The sequence below is a fragment of the Phycodurus eques genome, chromosome 15 (assembly GCF_024500275.1).
Source record: "Phycodurus eques isolate BA_2022a chromosome 15, UOR_Pequ_1.1, whole genome shotgun sequence".
Classification (NCBI taxonomy): Eukaryota; Metazoa; Chordata; class Actinopteri; order Syngnathiformes; family Syngnathidae; genus Phycodurus; species Phycodurus eques.
In genome coordinates this window covers 18875138-18896318 of record NC_084539.1, presented here as the reverse complement: position 1 = coordinate 18896318, position 21181 = coordinate 18875138, and the positions used below count along the sequence as shown (strand labels likewise).

The 21181-nt window shown below is 42.2% G+C and overlaps 1 protein-coding gene across 4 annotated transcripts in view; it reads right to left on the bottom strand.

The window, feature by feature from the left end:
• The window catches only part of unc5cb (unc-5 netrin receptor Cb), a 141924-nt gene extending 121188 nt beyond the window's left edge, over nucleotides 1-20736 (bottom strand). For 2 of the 4 annotated variants that reach the window (XM_061698867.1, XM_061698868.1), the window contains exons 1-2: nucleotides 20552-20736; nucleotides 16936-17098 (exon numbers count right to left, since the gene is read on the bottom strand). In XM_061698867.1, coding sequence (XP_061554851.1) covers nucleotides 16936-17098; nucleotides 20552-20644 — 256 coding nt within the window. In that variant the 5' untranslated portion in view covers nucleotides 20645-20736. Of the gene's footprint in view, nucleotides 1-16935; nucleotides 17576-20551 lie in introns of those variants that run through there. The other 2 variants (XM_061698870.1, XM_061698869.1) reach the window with 2 other exon arrangements.
• Between the last annotated feature and the right edge of the window lie 445 nt (nucleotides 20737-21181).

Sequence of the window (21181 nt, the reverse complement as noted above, 5' to 3'; positions counted from 1 at the left end):
CAAAGTAACTGCTTGTACCTGTTCTCTAGCAGCAATAGTCAAAGGAAGAAAACAAAAACAGAGACCAGTCATACTAACGTTAAATGTATACAGTTGTATTTTTGTACGGTTTAATACTGTTAAAAAGCGGTGATTGGAAGGGGACATATTATGGAAAATGTACTTTTTAATTGCTAGTACACAGACAGTAGAGTCACTCAGGCCAAAGCCATGTCTAATATAAAAATATTACTTTGGCTCCATCTTGTGGTGTCTTGGTACGAAGCAACTATGTTGAGTCAGGCAATAGCCCTGTCTAATAGAAAAGAAGTGCTTTGCCGCCATCTTGTGGCATCTATGGCAATTACACACCTTTATGTGGGCGTCAATCGTTCACGGAACTTCGCTATTCGCGGCAGACCGGCCGAGCGACTCAAAAGAAGAGTCGGCAAAACGCGTACACTCGCCAGCGAGATCCAGCCCACTGTTATGCATACACTTGCCGGCGAGAAGCCGAGAGGCAGCCCGCGAAGTCGTAGAGCTCCGTCTCGCCACCCGGCTGTCGAATCCAAAGTCGAAACTCTCCATTGGCCCAGCCAAAGCTCAAAGCGGGAAGAAGAACCTTGAGGTATTTTCACAATAGCATGTCACAGATTAAGGACACCTGGCATTTTAAATTGTGAAAAAAAAGCATTAAATGTCTACTTTAACTCAAGATTGGTCAGTCTATTGTTATGACTAAGACTTTTTTTTTTTTTCGCCAACCTGTGGGTACACACTCCCGTACGTACCAATATTTTGTCCTCCACGCCTGAGCAGATTGGGAGCCCGTGGAAGTTAAATAGCAAACAAGAGCTGTGTTTATTGTGGAAATTCCAAGCATGATTGCTAATCTGTATACAAAATAGCCCCCACTCCGTCCGTCCCCCCACCCCGCCATCCACTCGATTTCAAATGTATGACCCGGTTTATTGGGGGGGGGGGGGGGGGGGGAACCAGCGTCGCCTCGCTCATTGTATTCTAGAGCAACAACATCCATTATTCACCCGCCGCCAACTGTTTGCTATTCTGCTTGAAAAAGAGGCAAAATTGCAGCGATCCTGTTAGTGTCTTTCCAAGGCAAATTTACATTGATCATCTTAATTTATCGAAGGAAGCCAGCGTTTCGTCTGCGGGAGCGCACGCCGGGCCGGTTGTGCCTTTGGTGTCGTGCCGTCATGTCGGACAAGCAGGGAGTGACAAAGGCGGCTCGTTAATAACGCTGACATTTAGAGCAGTGAACTTTCCGAGCCACGCCTGAACCTTCCTGTCATTAACAACTTCATTGGAATGGCATTCATTAGCGCAACAATACATACAAATCACAAGTCAGCGCCGTCAATTTAGTCAACACATGGAAGCCTTTTTAGTCAGGCACATTTTTAACATTATCTTTATTGGAGATTTTTACATTTGGTTTAGACTGTGATAGAAAAATCAGTGAACTACATTTTAGATGCATCAGTACAAGCAGCTTCCATTTGTTTATGATTGTGTATATGGCACTGGTGGGAAGTAAAAAAAGTACTTTCACGCAGACTGGCTAAGGGTTGAGCCACTTAACAGCCAGCCGCTAACGTGAGGGAACGACAGCCAACTCTACACTCTCATTGGCTGCCGCCCACGTCACCCACCAGGACAAGCCCCACCCTTTTAAAGCCACACCCACTCAAAGCCACAGATATTATAATGCGGAACGAGACGATGGTTCCCCCATTGATTGAATCTCAGTGGCAAAACAAAAAACAAGGGGCAAAAGCGATATGGAAAGAACTTGATCCAGGGACCATTAACGAAGATGACGCAACAGATTCGGAGAAAAAAAAAAAAAAAATCTTCCCCACCCATCCATTTTGTCTTTATGGGGGTTCACTGTCACATTGCAGTTCGAAAATAAAGGTGAAAAACGTGCTGTTATTATTGATCCTTAGGCTAGTTTGTCGAAAGAACTAACACTCAGGAACTGTTTCTTAATACGTGCCCGTTAAGGGGATTTTGAGTATTAATTAAATGTCACCCCTTCAAGGATTGGAGAGCCTGGCAATGTTAGTGAATTACCCTAATCATGTTTCCAAAACATTTTCTCAGACAAGCTGGAAGAAAAGCGAAGAGGAGCAGAACTCCCTCGAATCAGATCCAGTCTCTCGCGGCAAATTGGTCTTATTTTGCTGACCCACCCACCTACGCCGGCCTCCTCCCAGAGCGGACTGTGCAGCTATACAGTGCAGTTGATGTACTTTCTACACGTAAGGAGTCATAAAACAACCTTGTTCACCACGGGGCTTCTGTCTGGGCCTCCATTTAAACGAGAGCCACTGAGCTCGGTCCAGTTAAACACTGTCTGCCAGTACTCGACCCACCGGGGACTGATGGTGGAGATACGCACGCACAAGCTCGCGAACACGATGTTCAAACACAGAAAAAAGCGCTGACACCCGACTGCAATCTCGAGTTGCGAGCCCTTACTGGTACCGCAGAAACAAAAAGCTGAAGCTAAAATGGAACTGGGTCAGGAAGTGAGGAAAGGGGGGCGCGCTCATCCGCTCCGAAAGTCGCCCTTTGAACTCTCCCGTTACGTTCCTTTCTCAATAATAAATGTTCCCGGGTCAGTTTGACCAGGGCATGTCGACTTATAAAATAAAACCAAACGGAAAAATAATACATCAATAACTCATTTATCAACCATTCCCATTAATCGTTATTTATCTCACCAGATCATGCTTTACTGAGGATCTTTTTTTTTTTTTTTCTTAAAAAGTTGCGTAATACTCAATGTGAAGTGAGCCTTTTTTATTTTTTATGTTGGTTACACTGAGGCTGAAAATAGGCCTAGCGACGTCACTGCTACTATTACTATCACTACTACTACTACTTTTTTGTCTTAAAAATTGTTAAATTTTAACGGCAACATACCTGGAGGGTTACCTTTTTAGGAGCCCCTGATAGGTTCCACCATGTTTGCCGAGACTTCTACGGCACAATTACACAAAGAAGACAAAACTGCCCATTCATCACATGCCCTGCCTGACTCTTTACACACATTTGGACCATTAGTGAGCGCTGGAGACGTGCATAAAGGTCTTTGGGAGCAGATTAATCACACACGACGCATACAAATGGTGAAACTTTTAATTTAGCACCTCATTTCACTCTGTGAGGGGGGGAAAAAAACAAGTTTACAGGCTGGTATTCTGACACAAATTTAATTCTACCCTCCCTTCCTTCAGCACCCCCTGTTAATGTTCTGCTCTCTTTAAAAAAAAAAAAAAAAAAAAAGTGTTTGGCAGCTATGCAGATAACAGATGGAAGAAAAAGGAGGGGAATTATGAGAAAGATTGATTTCCTGAGGATGAATGGTGTGGTAGTCGCACAGATTTATCTGAAACAGACTTTCTCAGACTCTGTTATTATTGAATAAACACGCGAAGCTCCCCCCTGACCCACACACACACACACACGCGCGTGCGAGCACAGTGCCGCCATATGCAGACAAACAAAACTGCGTCCGCGTAGAGGAAAGCTAAGAAAAACAGGAGCATGCTGGATTTGAAAATGCAAATATTGATGGTGGTGAAGAAAGAAGGTAAATGAAGGAGACTGTTGAAACTAGAATGGCTCGCCTTAGAAACACGTCCCGCCCTTAAGATGAAAAAAAAGTGTTGTTGTTTTTTTCAATTTTATTTTATGGTTATTTTTACAAGAGTGTTCTTTGAGCAGTGAGAAAGCGTTGGGATTTCACCAGGACGATTGTTATAGACACAGTTGAACCGAGAACGGGTCTCACCCGAAACGTGGATCGCCTGCAAAAGGCAAGTTGCGGAAAGGGAAAGTAATAAAGCAGTTTTAATAGAGATTTTTCAGGAAATGCTTGAAACTAGAACAGAACAGTGAAATGTTGTCCATTAAAAAAAAAAATTAAATGATAAAATTAACTTATAAAAAAAATATTATTTAAATTGTTAAATTGTTTTGTGTAAAATTAAGTATTGGTCTCTCTGAAAAGAAAACAAATGGGAAAATGGGTAAGAGTAAAATGTTGAAATTTTTTTTAATAAAGTCTAAAAAAATACATCTTTATTCTCATAACTACGATTTTTCTTCCATGAAAACTAAACAAATGTGATAAACAAACCTGCCATTACAATCTTAATGAACTAATTCAGTGCCACTTAAAAATTTGAGCACCCTTGCCTCGGCTATAAATTAGTACTAGTACCTCATTAATAATATCTGCCTATACTTTACAATGGGGCTCCGAGTGCCAGTTGACATGCTAGTTCCTCATTAAGATATTAAGTTCCAAGATATCAAACAGATAACTATACAGGGTAACGGCAGCTTGCCAAATTGTGAGCTAATTCAAAAATTTCAGAGGAAACAAAAGTTTTTTCTTTGGCTTTTTGCATCTTTTTCTCCCCCCAAAAATGGAACAAAAATAAATCAATAAATAAATAAACGAGCCCTCTCTGGCGCCATCTTGTGCCTCTAATTTTATTTGCAAGAAACCACCCCGCCCAAGGAAAAACAACCCATTACAAACAGTTGGCGTAACAGATGAGGTGCCAATCATTTATCGTGCGCTTGCTGACACACTCATAGCAGGCACAGCCTCGCAGCCACGCGCTGGCCTGTTTACCTAGCGCTTCAGGAGCTTTGCTGAAAATATTTCGGAATATCTACCTCCAGAAAGTCTCAAATAAAATAAATAAATACAACTAGCTCACACTGCTAACTCCCCATTTTGACCTATTGTACATCATTAACAAGTGTTTATAAATGATTTATAATGGCATTGCTAGCCCGATTGAAACAGTTTATAATGAGGTCTTTTCTGATCTTCCTGATACTTCTTTATCTTTTGCTCCTTTATTTAACGGGTGTGTTGCACATGCAAGAAACACTCTGCTTTGTAGAATTGAGCGCAAAAGTGACATTACGCCTCCTCTCACGTTCTCTCCGCTCAAGTCCAATACAAGTTTAGAGCAAAAGCGCAAACAGTGTCCATCCCGCACGATCCGTAATGCAAACCAGAGGCTGTAACTCTCTCCCCCTCCCTCCGTCTCTCCCCCCCTTCCTTTGCAGTCACCTCAAAGCCGACCCAAGGACCGGCGAGGACGGATACAGTTCCTCGTGCGAGCCTTGTAAAAAGGCCCAAAAACAAACACAGAGTAGCAAACATTTATCAGCGGCGGGCCGGTTTAAGAGCGCTGAAATAACAGAGATGAGGATGCTGATAAAGAGGAGACAGGAAACGGGTTGGTGGGGTGGGGGGGGTCCTGCTCTCGTGTTTCAGTTGGGACCAGTGCCCCCCCCCCCCCCACCACCCCTCCTCCTCCTCCTCCTCCTCCTCCTCCCCCGTCTGTCTGTCTGTTTTACTGACATACATTGACCACAAGCCACCCTGACCCGATATTAACGCAGGGTCTGGTCACCAGCCGCGGGTCCATTACATGTGTGGACGTTTCCACACGGAGTAACTCATTACACACCAATGCCGCTGTAATTCTTCAGAGAGGGGATTCTATATATTTGCTTTTTCGCCGGTGCGCCTGCGATTCGGCACAAGACAGGGCAAAGCCAGGATTAAAGGTTTAGCTTTGTCAATCAGAGTGAGAAGCCGGCGAAATTGAGATTGAGAGAGAGAGAAAGAGAGCGAAGGCTGCTTATTCGGTGGAAGGAAAAATAGGCGCGGGCCGACGGCTTCGCGTGGGCACCGTGTGACTCAGGTGTTGGCGTCACCCTCATTCGCTTCTCAATTATTTTCCACCTCGGGAGAGAGGATGGACCGACTCATCAGAGCTCGAGATAACAGTATCGAGCCTGCCTTGAATAGCAAAGGAGATTCAGGGACGAGGACATAGGATATGTGCTTGCTGGGGCTGCTTTTCAAAACTGAAGGCAAAGATAAAAATGCATTGTGTACTGGAAAAGTGCTTTTTAAAAAAAATCCCATATTGTCACTATTCTCGTTCAGGGTTTTTTCCTGGCTAAGCGGTACCATTCCAGGGCCGTATGTCCCGCCCCCAGCGGTCTCAAAAAAAAAAAAAAAAACACTCTGTAATGTATGACATCCATTTTTTTGTTTTTTTAACGTTTTATGAAATAAAAAAATACTACAACAGATCTCTAACAAGCCAGAGGGTGTTAACGCTCGTTTAAGATACGTTCTTGGTTACAAAACAAACATCTGTTTACCTCTTTGAGTTGCAACAACATTGGCGGACACAATGACAAAAGCAAATGAGGGTTTTAGGAGAGACAGCCAACTGTTCCCGATTCCTCGCCGTAATTGCAGTTAAAAATAACCCAACTTGTACAACGCCGGTCAGGTAATAACAGTTTTCGCGACGGCAAAGCTTTTAGAGCCAGACTCGGTCCGAAATCAGACGGAGGTTGCCGCCACCGAATTTTAAAAGCAGGAAAAATCCTGTTATTAGCGCCTGCGGACCAGGCAGGGCAAACGCCCTTTTGGGATCACTGATTATTATTCTTATGATGAATTAATCGCCACCCGAGGATAGTTCATGACAATCACAAACCAGTTTCACAGATCCACATGAAACTGGGTGGACATGTCTATCATACCAAGAAGCATTTAACAGTTCCAAGGACTAGTGCCTGAAATTGAACAGGAAATGGAGCATTTTGGTTTGATGCAGCCATTTGGGGCAAATTCTACGGCTCGTACTGACGAAATCCGATTTGGGAATTTGCACTAAACGGAAGAAGGTATACTCGATAAATGGGTGAGGCTAAATCCCTCAGCTTCTTTACCAACGCAAAATACTATGGGCAGACCTTGGCGTCATTGTTTGTTTGCAAAATGCGCTGCGAATGCCCATTCATCGCTGTATACTCATCAGATATATTAATTTAAAAAAAACACAAGAGCTTCGTTTTTTACTTTTCTGAATGTTAAGTGTAAATTTTCTTGTAAGACAATGTGGTAAATACAAATTGACATCAGCCAATGTGCATTCGATGACGATCATAGGTGAATTGGATTATAAAGATTGCTGTATTATCCCACCAAAATACATTCAAAATAAAATTCTAATATTTTATTGCATTTTTAAATAATTCACTGAGTAGTAAATGCCTAATATCTAATGTCTACCTAACTGCTAATTACAAGACAACACTCAGATTTGTACATAGCCGCTTTAAAGTTAATGTGCTGGAGTAGGTGCTCAACTTTAAATGAACGCAGGGGAAACAACAACAACCCAAATGACCAGGGGTTTTGGCTGTTCAGCTGCAGTTTGTTTGTTTTTTGTTTTTTTAATATCCGTGTGCATATTTAAAAGTACCAGCATCGCAGCAGCATCCCAAATCCCTAATCCTCTTTGCTAGGTAGAATAGCATGTATGGCAGCGGTACAACACATTCCTTTTCTCTGTCCTCAACTGTTACTCAGGCTGAAATCAAATTGAGTGGGTACACAAATATTACCCAAATATATATATAAAACAAATAAAAATAAAATCCCTCGGTTTTTTTTTTTTCTTTGTCATACCACAACTGGTGCTTTTTGGGGCAGTGATGCTTAACAGAAGGACTGTTATGTAGGACTGTTTTGTTGTTGTTGTTTTATGCACCAAAAACATTCAATGTGACTCGCTGAAAGCCGAACAATTAAAGGGTGTTTGAAAATTCAAAAACTAATAAAAAAGATACCCTAAAAAGAATAAGCCATCTAGAAAATGGATGGATGGATATAATTAAAAGTTGGAAAATGACTTTATTTATTTATTTATTTATTTTTTAATTCGGATATTTTTTTTCTAGATTTTAAAGCGGACCAGGGTTGATATTTATTTTCAAATGTCAATAATATGTATAAGAAAGAGAAAACAAAATCTAGTTTTATTATTGAAAGAAAAAGTTTTAACTTTTTAAACTGTAATGGGTCAAATTAATTGAAAACTATATATTTTTACTTGTTTTTTTTTTTTTTAAATATACATTTTTAAACAGTAAAACCAGTCAAATGAATTAAAAATATGATGCAACACATTGACTGCTAAGTGATTTAAAAAAAAACAAAAAACAAAAATCAGAGGAAGGTTGTTTGCAAGTGAAAAAGTAATTACAAATCTGTACCTATAACAGGAGCTCACCACAATGACGCAACTATTCACATCCATCACATACTCTGCCTTTTGGAAAAAAAAGACACGTTCCTCACGTACAGTATGACAAAAGCAGTCGTACCGCAACTTTTTAAACATAATAAAGTCATCACACGAGAAAAAAAATAAAACATGTGGTACACATTTGAAGCGACAACTGCAAAACAAAAGTTCCCATTTCTCTTCCCGACTCAACATGCCTCAAAGTTAGTCATTAAAATGACATGTCAGCCACCGACTTCCTGTCAGGAGGACATTAGTGGTCGAGCGCCAGGGTGTGTGTGTGTGAGTGAGTGAGTGAGTGCGTGTGTGTAGGTGGGGGGTTGCAGGTCAGGATGCCAAATTAAAGGGGAAGAGTGGTGTGTGCACTTATACTCGCTCACGATGTGCTCTGTCAGCCCCCACTGCCTGTAATGGCACGAGGAGGGCCACTTAACGAGTAATCATCCCCCCCCCCCCTCCCCCCGGCTGTGTCCTTCATTCCATCCATTCTGCCCCCCCCAACCACCACCCCATCCAGATTCCTGCTCTGATCTCCAATCATAAATGAAGTGCAGATCAAGAGCAGGGACAGTGGTCCATACACGCACATTCCCCCTTTGGCAGGCATCCCGTAATGACAGAGCTCTTTGGTGTGTAAAGAGGCCAACCAGGCCTTTGAATGAGGGATGACTATGTCTAATATGTTGGCCTCGTACGCTTTGAAGGGCCATTTTCTGATCGTAGGTACAAAATGAGGTCACACCACACCACCGCACCCCACTCCCATCTCGACCTGCTGCCTGATTGCGGTCGGGGCGTATTAGACAATTATTTTCATTATAAAAAAAAGTGCAGCGAAGTGTCTTAATATTGCCTCGCTCACGCACATTGCAGTGGAGCCTCTACAGCCTTAATGCAGGATTCATTCTGGGCCTGTTTTGCTTTTTTTCTTTGACACTTAAAAGAAAGCACGCGAGACCACAGCATATCATAGCAGTGCCTTGACATACCAGTTCAATTGAGTTCATGTCGCAAATCATCTTTCCACATTGGAATGAATGGAAATGCCGTTGATCCATTCCAACCACCCAACATTTTTTGTATTTTTAGTTTTTAAATTTGAAAAATCTCCAGTATTGTACGATATATAAAAACATACAGCAATAACAAGTCAATACAATTTGACAGTTTGAGCATCATGATTTCATGCTTTAATTGAATGGGCATTGTGCATCTGGTGTGCGCGTCTCAGCCCCCAGGGGGCAGTATAACATATAGACATGATGAAACATAGAAAAATACATTCCCAACTAAGCTGCAATTAATATTAGTAGTTTTTCAGATAAAGAATACAGTTATATGGATTTGAGTATGCGGCGGCACGTTGAACGACTGGTTGGAGCGTCTGCCTCACAGGTCTGAGGTGCGGGGTTCAATCCCCGGCCCCGCCTGTGTGGAGTTTGCATGTTCTCCCCGTGACAATCTATGCCTGTGCGCATTGTTATATTGGCTATTGTCTACACGTGTTGCTGCACAGTTTGTTCAAATGTGTGTTTTAAAATTGGCCTTTATTTATTTATTTATTTTTTTATAAAGAATTGTTCACTCTCTTCCAAACTTCTGCTTGTTGTGAAGTGGGTTGAGTTCGCTGCCAGCATAGAGCCCTTGTATCTCAAATAATTGCTCCCAAGTCAAAGCAAAGAATTGGCCGAACAAAGGCTCGTATCTCAAGTCGGGCAGCACTGTACTCAAAATTTAATCTTTCACAATATGTCAGGTCAGCTACTCCGCTCTGGCTGTCAAGTACTTGTGGCGATCCGTGCTAATGGACTGCTAATAGAAGTGAACGTTGCTCCCCTGTAGTGGAAAGTGTCACACTGGGGTGATTAATGTCACCCTCTACCCCCTCCACTACTCCTGCCCCACACTTGTCCATCGCTCCCTACCTCTTTTTTTTCCCCGTCAACCTCCGCCTCCCTTCCTTCCTCTTCGTCTCTCTCCGCGCTAATCTGTCTGTTCCATTTGCTTCCTTTGTGTCCTCGCCATCTTTTGCCATCGCGTTGCGCCATCTTTCTTGAGCCTTTCTCAGGAAGGCAATCGACACGAAAGCAATCAGGAATGTCGAGTTTAGCTCCTCTTGTGGCTTTATATCAAACCAAACATAGAAAAACTAATGGGGGGGAAAGGCATGTTTCCACCAGTGGGTGCAGTCGTATACAACTGAACACCTCATCAGGAGCTACATTCAGGCTTGTCCTTACGTCAGGATGGTGTTTGTAAATGAAATATGGTGGTTTTCCAAAGCTGAGACTTAAATGACTTGAAATTTGACAGATTTCAGACTGGAAAATATAACAGCCATTTGGAGTGACATCATCATTTGAGCGTGGCGGAGCCAAGGGAGGATTTAAGTGAAACTTGCCCTGTAAGAGAGGGGCTCATTCATTCCAGTTGCAGCAAATGACATTTCGATGGCATATAGTTGGTGCTCAAACTTTCCGTATGAGAAGAATGCGCTCAGGACAAGTCATGGAAATGATAGATTGACGGTCAATTAGTCGTTAGGTGAGGCAAAAATGAATTCCATCATCAGAGGTGCTGTTAATTCAGTCTCAACTATTTTGAAGGAGACCATCATGAGATCACTTTTGGACAGCTTTCGGATAACATCAGACTTGATTTACGCTGCAATTCTGTGTTGTTTTTTTGCCCCCTTTTATCGGTGAGTGGCACAATTGGGAAATGCATCACGGAAGCGTACGTAGAAAAAAAAAAAAGCTACATATCTTCTGCTCGGAAGCAAGCCTTTTTCAAATGTGGATAAAAATGGGATATGTATGGGATATCTGCAGATGCAAGTGCAGCTTGAATAATGATGATTCAATTAAAACGTATTGCGCAAAATAAATAAATAAAAATGGTACCCAATTGTTTTCAAACAAACAGTTCTAAAATATTAACTACAAATAGATTGCGCTTAAATGTTAAATACAACTGAACTGTACTTGAAAAACAAAAAAGCCACTGTAACATGATGCACACTTACATTTAATTTAGTGATTAACTACACACTTTGAGAACCACTGCAAAAGATTAATATGGTGTAGATATGCTACATTAGAGGTGTATAGAACATTAAATATGGTGTATATTTGCTACATTAGAAGTGAGTCCATCATTAAATAAATAAGCAAAATATCTGCCGATTGATAGTCAGCCCAGGCCAAAGACTAAAACTATGAATTCCTACTTTGAATTTGAACTTCACCATCTTGCCTAGCGGGGGGTGGGGGGGGGGGGATATAAAATGCCACAACTACTGTTGCAAGTCCTAAAGTAGTGTACATATGTTTTCTTATTGTCCCCCCCCCTCATAAAAAATACACGGCATCAAGTGCAGGGGGAAAGCAGCAAGCTCAGCAGACGTTCTTTCCTCATTAATTATCACTCGTTACCAGCCAACGCCGTGCACCTCTGACCCATGGTTCGCCCCTTTCCTACCAGTTTGAGCATATTGTTTACTCAATGCCATCTTACTTCACCTGAGCAACACAATGCGGAATCTTAATATCCCCTCAATTACATCCCGGTGGCGGCTTTAATCGCGTCACGCTGGAAGCCCGCCGAGGTCGGCCAAGGGCTATCGTGTGAGGTAATTCCTAAGTGCTGTTTCCCTGCGTGCACAATGTGCTCATTGTGCACGCAGAGCCTCGCTTGGAGAGTGACCGCTACGGTTGTAATGTTAGCGCCCCCTGAGGAACAAGTTGTCAAGCGGCGGGGAAGCCTGCAGGAATCATAATGATAGAAATAACAGTCGCTTTTAACGGCGTTCTTAGGGGCAGCTCTCAGGCCGGTCAAAGCGAGATCATAAAGTCTTAAAGTGCATTGAGTCACAGCGTTTTAGAGACTATATATATATTAAACATCCTTTAACTTTTCCGCCCATCAACAACCCCCAGAGGACGCGTCATCAAAGTGGAGCATAAGAACGCCATTGTGTGTGTGGGTGGGGGGGGACAAAAGCCTGACCGGCACCCTGAGCTGAACTTAATGCCCGCCCGACGTAATCATCATTGCCCCGCAGGCGCACATCAAAATAAATTTAGTGTTAGTCAAAGTCAACATCTTTTTTTTTTGTTTTGTTTTTTGTTTTTTTTACACCAAACAATAAACCTCTATGTTTTGCTCTCCTGATCTACTTGTGTTTTAACTCGGATTTCACAACTCATAAACTTAGCAATGGCGCAATCCTATTTGACTATTCACAAAGAATACTTCTATTCAAATCACAGAATTAATCAAATTGAGACCATTTGAATGAACACACTTTTCTTTCCCCTTCTTAATGCATTGCTGAGGTATCGGCAATGTCAATACCCAAAAACGAGTGACTCAGGTACAAAATTTTTTTAGCAGGACATTCCAAATATACAGTATAGAAAATTGGTTGGATGGATATAAGAAATAAGGAAAGGAGAATGGATTTTTTTTTTTGCATTTGTAAAATATTTTTTGTCTAGATTTTTAGATTGTACAACTCATGTATCATAATGTATTTTTGTCCATTTTGAATGTCTCATTTCAAGGTTTTCAAAGTGTGACTGATGGTGCAGTGGTACGTTTGCCTGACTTGGGTGGAGGCAGCGTGGGTTCAGTTCCCCCTCGGTGACTGTGAATGGTTGCTTGTCTGTCGCTATACAGTTTGTGCCCCGCGACTGACTCTCAACCAGTTAAGGGGTGCAGTCTGCGTTTCGCACAAAGTCAGCTGGGATAGGCTCCTTCACAGCCACCAGCCTAAAACGGATAAGCAGTACAGAAAACGGGTGGATTGATGGACAGATGGATTTTTCAACTGTAAAATGAGTCAGTTCGACCAGTAAGATAACAGAAGGGTTAACAGGAACAATTACAGTGCTAACTAGTGGCCATAATGTACAATACCAGCCAGTAAACAACAACTTTGTTTGTTGAGAAATCAACAAAAATGAACAAATTTGTGAAATTCTTTGCGCAACTGTGACTGATTACATTTTTAATCCTCTCCTTTTATGCTCCTTGGCTCTGAGCACAAAAAAATAGGGTCATTCTAAAAATAATATACAGTATTTTTCTATGCATTTTGGGCTTTTGACCACACTCTATTTTAGAGTGACTGCGTTTTTCCAAGACCTCTGCCAGCACAAAGGTTGCCCAAAGCCCTGCGTGGCTGTGTCACTGGGGAAAAATATGTTGTTGTTTATTGCTAGACTCCTTTCACACACTTATCACTTCTTTTTTTTTTGTATGATTGACCTTTTCTTCAATTGATTGGCCATTGTTGTTACTCCTTCTTTTGCAGGAATTACCTTCTTGAAGCTTGTGATTGGCTGAAATGAATTACAGTGAGGGGGTTATAGTGCCACCTGTTGCTTTGGCTGAAAATGCTCTTACAATACCATATCAAACACCGTACATAAAATCAGAGATGTAACTGTAGCTTTCTATGAGCGTCACGGCTAATGAAATCTTAACCACCGCAAACGTTTTGAGGTATTCACTCTGCGTCCAACCGGATTATTACACTAAGCCTCACACGTACGCACCCGGGCTTTTCGAGGGGCCCTGCCGGAGACACCTGAAGTACATCTGTTCTTGCACAAAGGCTTTCCAATCAAGATGCTGTCATGGAGCGCCCGGCAACCACTCAGGAAGCTTCTCTCCGCCTCAACCTGTCTTCTTTGTCACCAGTTCAGAAGGTTAATGAGAACTCTTATTTCCCAGAACTCACTCACAACTGGAAGGGATGACGATGGGGGAGGGAAGAGTACGGTCGGTACAAGTTAAAATGAGATTAAACGTATTTTGCACACAAATATAAAACTTGAATGGCTCTCCCAGTGGACCTCCACCAAGGCCCAGCAGAGCTGAGCTAGATTAGAACCACATAGTGGAGCACCTCCCACATAAACTGAAATGTCATCGTTAAGATTCATGCTGAGAAATTAAGAGGAAAATTTCATCCCGATCTGCACCAAAATCCTGGGCTCTTTGAACCCCCTAATGAAGCGGTATACGGACATACGGATTTTTTAAAATGTGAGAGACCCCACACGATGTGGAAATACCGCAAAGTGTAATTTTCACCAATCACTCAATGGGATAATCAGTAGAAAAATCGATTCTAAAAATACTCAATAGCTGCAGCGTCTTCACCACACACACAACCATTCCAACCAACAATCCAGACTGCCAGAAAATACAAAGAAGAAAAAAATAGTAGTAGAAGAAGAAAGATGATAAGCCAGGCTGACTGTTAGCTTATCTGGTAGCTTCAAGTCGCTTCCCTGGCTCTCGTTACGTTTCACATCACAATCAAGAAGGCTGTAGCTCGCTCCAATCAGCGTTGACCGCACGCATAAGGATTTGCAATCGTAAATATTAAACAGGTTTAACGTTTAAGTTTGGAAAAAAATCTCTCCTCCAAATCTGAGGCTTAAGCACACACATAAGAAATTGTAAATATTGAAGGAAAAAAAATCAATAATTCAATAAATAAATACAAATAAAATAAAACACTCTTAACACGCCCCACACCACAGGATAAACAGTCATGTACATCCCAAAAAAAATCGTGCCTTTGGTGACTTTGATTCGAAGGGAGGGGACAATGCTCAAATTTGACCCGATTATCGGTATGCGTGTACTCCGCTTAAGCAACAAAGGTGTTCCAGTGAATCCCTTGGATTGTGCAGTCCTTTTACACTAAAGATGGGAATCTCCAGCGATTTGAAAAACGAGTCAAGCTCATCAGTGCACCTAAATTAGCCTGTTAATTATAGTGTTCTAAGACAATGTTCTGCCGTATCGACCTCTTAATGGCCAGAAGAAGGGCCTTATTCCCATCAAGTCAATGACACAGGGTGGGGAAGGGGGATCTCTGGGGCTCTGGTGTGGGTATTATGTCATTGCAACGTGCCCGTTAAAAGAAACCAGACCCATTATCCACTCCTGCTTTCCCTCTTTTCGCTCATTAACAATGCAGGAGCAAGATGAAGGTCTGGAACGGCCAGATAAGGCTGCTGGTTGCCAAATGCAAGCGTGCGTCGCCTTTTTCAAAGCTTCAACTTCTGTGATGCCTCAAAAAAAAAAAAAAAAAAAAAAAAAAAAAAAGTTGGGGGAAGGAAACATGCCGGAAGTTGTTAAACAATCACTGCCTACACTCGTGGAGGCAGCACCAAGTTGCCGAATTACACTTGTCAATTAGTGCGGCAGAACTGTGCAGGTGACACACGGCCAAACACAAATAAGCCCACACTGCCACCACGTAAGTAAGCACGGACTGGTTATAGGTTGGAAGATATAATACGGTTTTAAAAAGTCACTGTCATAACAGCTACAAATTTCCATCAGTGGTATGAGCTGGTTTTTGTGTTTTTTTTGGGAGTCGTCAGTGAAGGCAAAGTGACACGACTCCTCCCTTTCCCGTTGTTGCTGCGAGCAAGTCAGTGAGCCTGACGACTTATGCATATGCAAAGAAAAAAACAAAAAAAACGTGCTAACAAATAGCAAAGAGCAGAACTACGAGAGCGCCACCAATCACTGTTCGGCAAATGCAAGGTAATATTAATATACGTCTTGAAACGAACGTATGCAACCAACGACAAGAGTTAGCGTGTTTACAAATGGCGAATGCTATAGATTAGCTAGCAAAGCAGATAACTAGCAAGGTGAATTTCCACTCTGATGTTAATTCACAAAGTGGTGAAGAGCGGGAAAAAAAATCTCTTTTTTTTTTAGAAATACTGTAACTATGTTTACTGGTGTACTAGATTTTGAGTTCATTTAGGAAAAAAAGAAAAATTCAAATAATTAACTTTTTTTTTTTTTTACATTAGCACCTAGCTATTAAGCTAGCTAACCAAAATCCACTCCTTTTTCACTTCCCGTTGAGTTCTTCTCGGAAGGTAAATGGCTCCGCGTGGCTTGTGACGTTATCTCAATGCTTAGCAGGCACTTATGTGAGAGGGGAGGTGGAAAAAGAAAAAGAAAAAGAAAAAAAAAAAAAGACCAAAGAGTGGCCTGGAAATGTTCTGACAATAGAAACGCCACCTTTGTTTTGCTGAGAATGAGGAATGTTTTCCCTCCGTTTCCCCTCGAGTTGACATCGACATACAAATCCAATTGAGTTGAGGTCACATAAATAGCTTTTTGGACCATAGAAGCCCTCATTATGGTGGGTTTCTTTCTTCTTTGAGTCAGTGATTAAGATTGACACATTTTAATGATGCATGGTTATAAGTAATTCTTTTGTATAACATGCGAACAATATTCAAATGGCACCCATTTGGCAGCACTGCATAGACAAGAACGATTCATGTTTTTATGGTCTACAGTAAATACAGTGATTGTCTTGTGGTGCTTTGTACACTTTGTCCATTTATTGTATCACTTTTGAAAAATCTTGTTTTTGCTGTGACTGTTAAGAATTATAGTTGTTTGGGTTTTTTGGTTTTGTTTTGTCACAGTAGTTGCTGCAAGTACATAGCATCATTACCCTCCCTGTACTTTTCGCAGCATGCATTTCCAAATAAAGCAAATACCAAGTCAACATTGAAGCACTAAATGAGCCCACAACAATGTTATCGCAGTATGACGCCATCGAAATCAAGCCCCCAAAAAGCCACACTTTGATCCCATATTCATAATTATCTGAGAGCTTAACCTGAGCTTTTATTATTAAATTTACGTCTCCCAGGAGGAGTTTTTAGCCCAACTTTTCTCTTCTCCCCCCCCCCCCCAAAAAAAGAGCTCATGCGGACTTTACCTTGAGCCAGGCTGGCGCGGATCATGGCCAGGAGCAGAAGCGGCAGCAGCGCCGGCAGGGTGAGCATCTCCGGGGGGCACCTCCTCGCCTGTCTCCGGGCGTCTCTATCAGCGTCGCGGCCCATGACGGAGGAGCCAAAACTGCGCTCCCCGGAGGAGGCTGGCTGCTCGTTTTTGTTGTTGTTGTTTTAAAAAAAAAAAAAATTGTTTGTTTTTAAATAGCAGACGATGAAACAAAAAAATAAAACAAACAGCTCTTCAATAAAAGTAGCGGCGTTAATTAATCCCAAAACACTTTTGTGGCGCTCCACCAGATTGAATCTTGTGTCCGTGTGCTGTACACGTGAGCGGCTCACTTGTGGATCGAAGCCCCGGTGCCCGGACGCATGCTCCGGTTTGAGTCCCCCGCCCCACGCCGGTGGCTCGCCGCTTTCCCCCAAATTCCACGTTGCGAGTGGGAGTGAGCTCCGTGTGACTTGTGACCGTGTGCTCTCCTTCCACTGACTGCGTGGACTGAAAAGGAAAGGCGAGGAGAGGAGAGGAGAGGTCTCTGCGGGCTACCTTTGCTCCTCCAGCCAATCCACAAGCTCCTGCAAAGTGGCGGCGCGGCGACAAAACCTGGCCTGGATGACGCCGGCGAGAAGGAACGGAGGGAAAGCCGCAAAGTGGAGAAAAAAAAACATACAGTCGTCCCCCGGTTAATCGCTGGGGTCGGACCGCGAATAGTGAAAACCCGCGGATGATTGATGCCCGTTGGAATTGCAATGGGGGTGGGAAAAAAAATAAAAATAAAAAAAAAAAGTTTCACATTGTAGTATTCATTTCATACGCTACAGTGCTGCCTTGACTTATGAGTTTAATTTGCGCCGTGTTGTGCTCGTAACTCAAAATAATATTGCAACTCATCTTTCCCTATTAAAAGAAATGTTTTTTAAAATATTAAAACTACAACTCTACTGTATTCTACTTCATAAAAAATATACACTAGTCACATAATTAGAGTGTAAAGGATTCAACAGTTTGGGCATCATGATTTCATTCTTCAATTCAACGGGCATTTGTGCTGCCCGTTATGGACTTACTTCCATCATAAATACAACAAAAAGACAGTCACACAGCAAAGTTAGGTACGCTGCAGTCATGTTAGTTCTTTTTTTTTTAATTTTTTTGCAGAGCCAGGAGATACAAATTTAATTTGTAAATCAAATCCCTCGTGAGGAAAAATAGAATATTGTACTTTATAAAAATGTAGAGTAATTATATAAATAAATAGAATTTAAAAGATTGAAACCATTTTTTGGTGACTTTGCATCAATTGTATGGCCATTGTGTTGCTGCCAATCTTGGCTGGACAAGACAGACTGATGGATATAATGTGAATGAACGTCTGTACAATATAGACGTCTCAGCTCCTCTCAGCTCATCTCAACCCCTTGCAGAGGAAAAAAGAATATGTGGCTGTGAGTAGGCTACTGTTGTATTGAATGTCTACTGTAAATGTGTTGCTGCAGCGTTTGTGTTCCAATATCAGTTGGTTTGTAAAGGTTTCTGGCATGATGTGTTAGCATTAGCATTAAGCCAGTGGATTAGTTCGCCGTGAGATTGTTCTAATGTAAAATATGCGCATTGGCTCAATAAAGGTTGGGAACCTGGTCTATACAGCACTTACTGTAACGTATTGCATCTCATTTGTGTGTTCAGGTGTACCTAATGAAGTGTCCCATTAGTGTAAATCTCATTGCATGGAGGAAATTTGCTTATGTGATTCCAATTAAAGGCTGGGTTTCTATGTATGACGGATGTGGAAGCAATGCCCGCCTCCTGGTGATTAATGCGAAATATGAGCTTGACACTATCTTTCGCCAAATGAAATGTGATGACTTTTAAAATATGAAATCTAATTCTCGCAGCCCTCCATCACCATTTGCTGGGGATGTCAGTGGGCAGCTGTCATCGCTTTCAGCTTCTGGCTTTCATGTAAGGAGGATGCAGGAAATTACTCCTGTCTGGCCTGCTGGGATGAGCGGGGATCATTTCAGTTTTGGACACTAGCATTCAAAGGCGGCATAAGGTAGCACGCTTTGTGTGTAAGGTGGCGTAAAGAGTGCGGAAATAGGTCAACCCAGCATGAATTCATTGCTATCATCACATTCCATATCATCTCATATGTGCTCGATATGAAAAGCCGAGGGACGAAGGCGAGGTCGCCCTCATCCTTCAGCAATCCTGAAGCGATGCGCACGTGAAACACTATCTCCGGCCGCTTATATCCACTTAACCCTGCCGACCGTGTGTCGCAGAGCGGGAATTCTCCAATTGGGCTTTAGTTTTCCGATCCACGATGCTCACATAACCTCGTCTTTTTTTTTTTTGCTGACTGGAGAGGAAAGAAATAAGCAAAGCCTTCATCTGGTGTTGCTTGTAGCCCATCCCATTCAAGGTTAAATAATGTGCACTGTGACTCAACTGCCATTTATTTGTTGCCTGCTACCTTGAACACATTTTGCCATTGTTGGCAAGCAGTGTCACGCCACATCCAGCCGATGGCGCTGTGTTGAAATAAACTTTGACCTTTGCCGCATGAGAGAATGAACATTATCCATGGGATGTCACAAGCTGTTGCCAAAGCCCTGGCTAATAGGAAATTGGTAATTGGTGTCAAGAAAACAGTGTCGGTGAGAGCTAAATTTAGCACGGGTTGTTACAGAGAGTCTTCCTCGTATGTGTATCTCTTTGCTCTGCTGAGTGGCTATTAAAAATTTCAAGCTAGCAGATGATGCAAGTCTGGTTATTGCTTTACAATATCGGTATTTTTACGTTTGGGAAGGCAAAACATTTTTTTCAAAATCAAGTCATCTGTAAGCAATGTTTAAAATGGAATGTTGTAAGATGAGTTTGAAATGATATTAAAGTTGTTTCCGATCGTAGTTCGTTTTATATTTACTGTTTAACTATGAATAGAGGCAGTCAGAAATATTTTCCTTTACTTGCGTTTTTTCATAGCGTGGGCAATATTACTGTTGCAGCATACCGCTCGTCGCTTGTTGTCCAGTAACAGCAGAAAAATTGCGGGTGTTGAAACACCCACATCGCCCTCGTGTGCGACAAAACGTGTGGGTCGTAAAACCTTTCACGAGGGAAAGTGTAAGTATTGAATTAGGCACAAGTGTGGATGTTGAACCACTGCCGGTGTGACAAAAAGTCTGGGTATTGAAGTGTGAATGGTGAAACACCCACATCCCTGCATGGGTGTTGAAACATTTTTTAAAGTTTTGAATGCACAAGATGTTGATTGGGAGCTAAAAAAAAAGGTACTGTTTTGATCTAAACCTTACTTTATATTGTCTCAATTGCTATTCAAAACAATGGGAAATGAATCTCAAAGAATTTTGAAATAGATAATTACAAAAGGATGTCAACAAACGATATATGCGAAGCCTCGTTGTCGATACTGAGAAGAAAACAACACACCAAACACCTCCCGCTCAACCGTGGGAGCCCTGAAGCAATATGGCGTCTACAGTAGGCGTTAAAATGCGCAATATGACACAAATGGTGAGAAGTGTGAATGCCACCCGGGTTGGTAACACCTCCAGCCCTTTCCCACAGCTACCCACCGTTACAAGTCCACGTCTGTCAAGAGCAATGTCTTCGGGAGCGCCGCTTGATGGATGTTTTAGTCTCAAAGGAAACCCGACACTATAATGCATGACGACCTGGACCTGGAGAGGATGGGGGAGGGGCTGGGGAAGAATTTGGGGGGTCCGAGCTCGGCGGAAAAGATCAGTCACTTCAGGCAAAATGTCTTTCCCATTTAAGTGCAAGAGCAACAGAGCCCCTGAAGTTTATTTGCATGCTTTATGACTCATGGAGACACTGTTTATGTGTGTGTGTGTGTGTGTGCGTGTGTGTGTGCGCGCGCGCGCGCTTCAATCACAAAGAGCCTCGGAAAAGGAAGTAAGATGACTTTTTAAAAGCACATCGGAGAATAAACAGAGAAAGGCTTTAAAGGAGACAGTGCGATGAATCCAATATCCAATAAAGGCAATCTATCTGGAATTCACCCTTGCCATCAAAAATGGATGTTAAGCTCACAATCGGGCCGAATTTGTGGGGTGCATTAACAGTAACTTTTCCTTCCCGATCTGCTTGGAGAATCGTCCGGCCAACAATTGGAAATGTTCAATATTTATGATAGCAATTTATTTCTAAGGCATGCATGTGAGGTGCAGGTATTATTTTTGTCG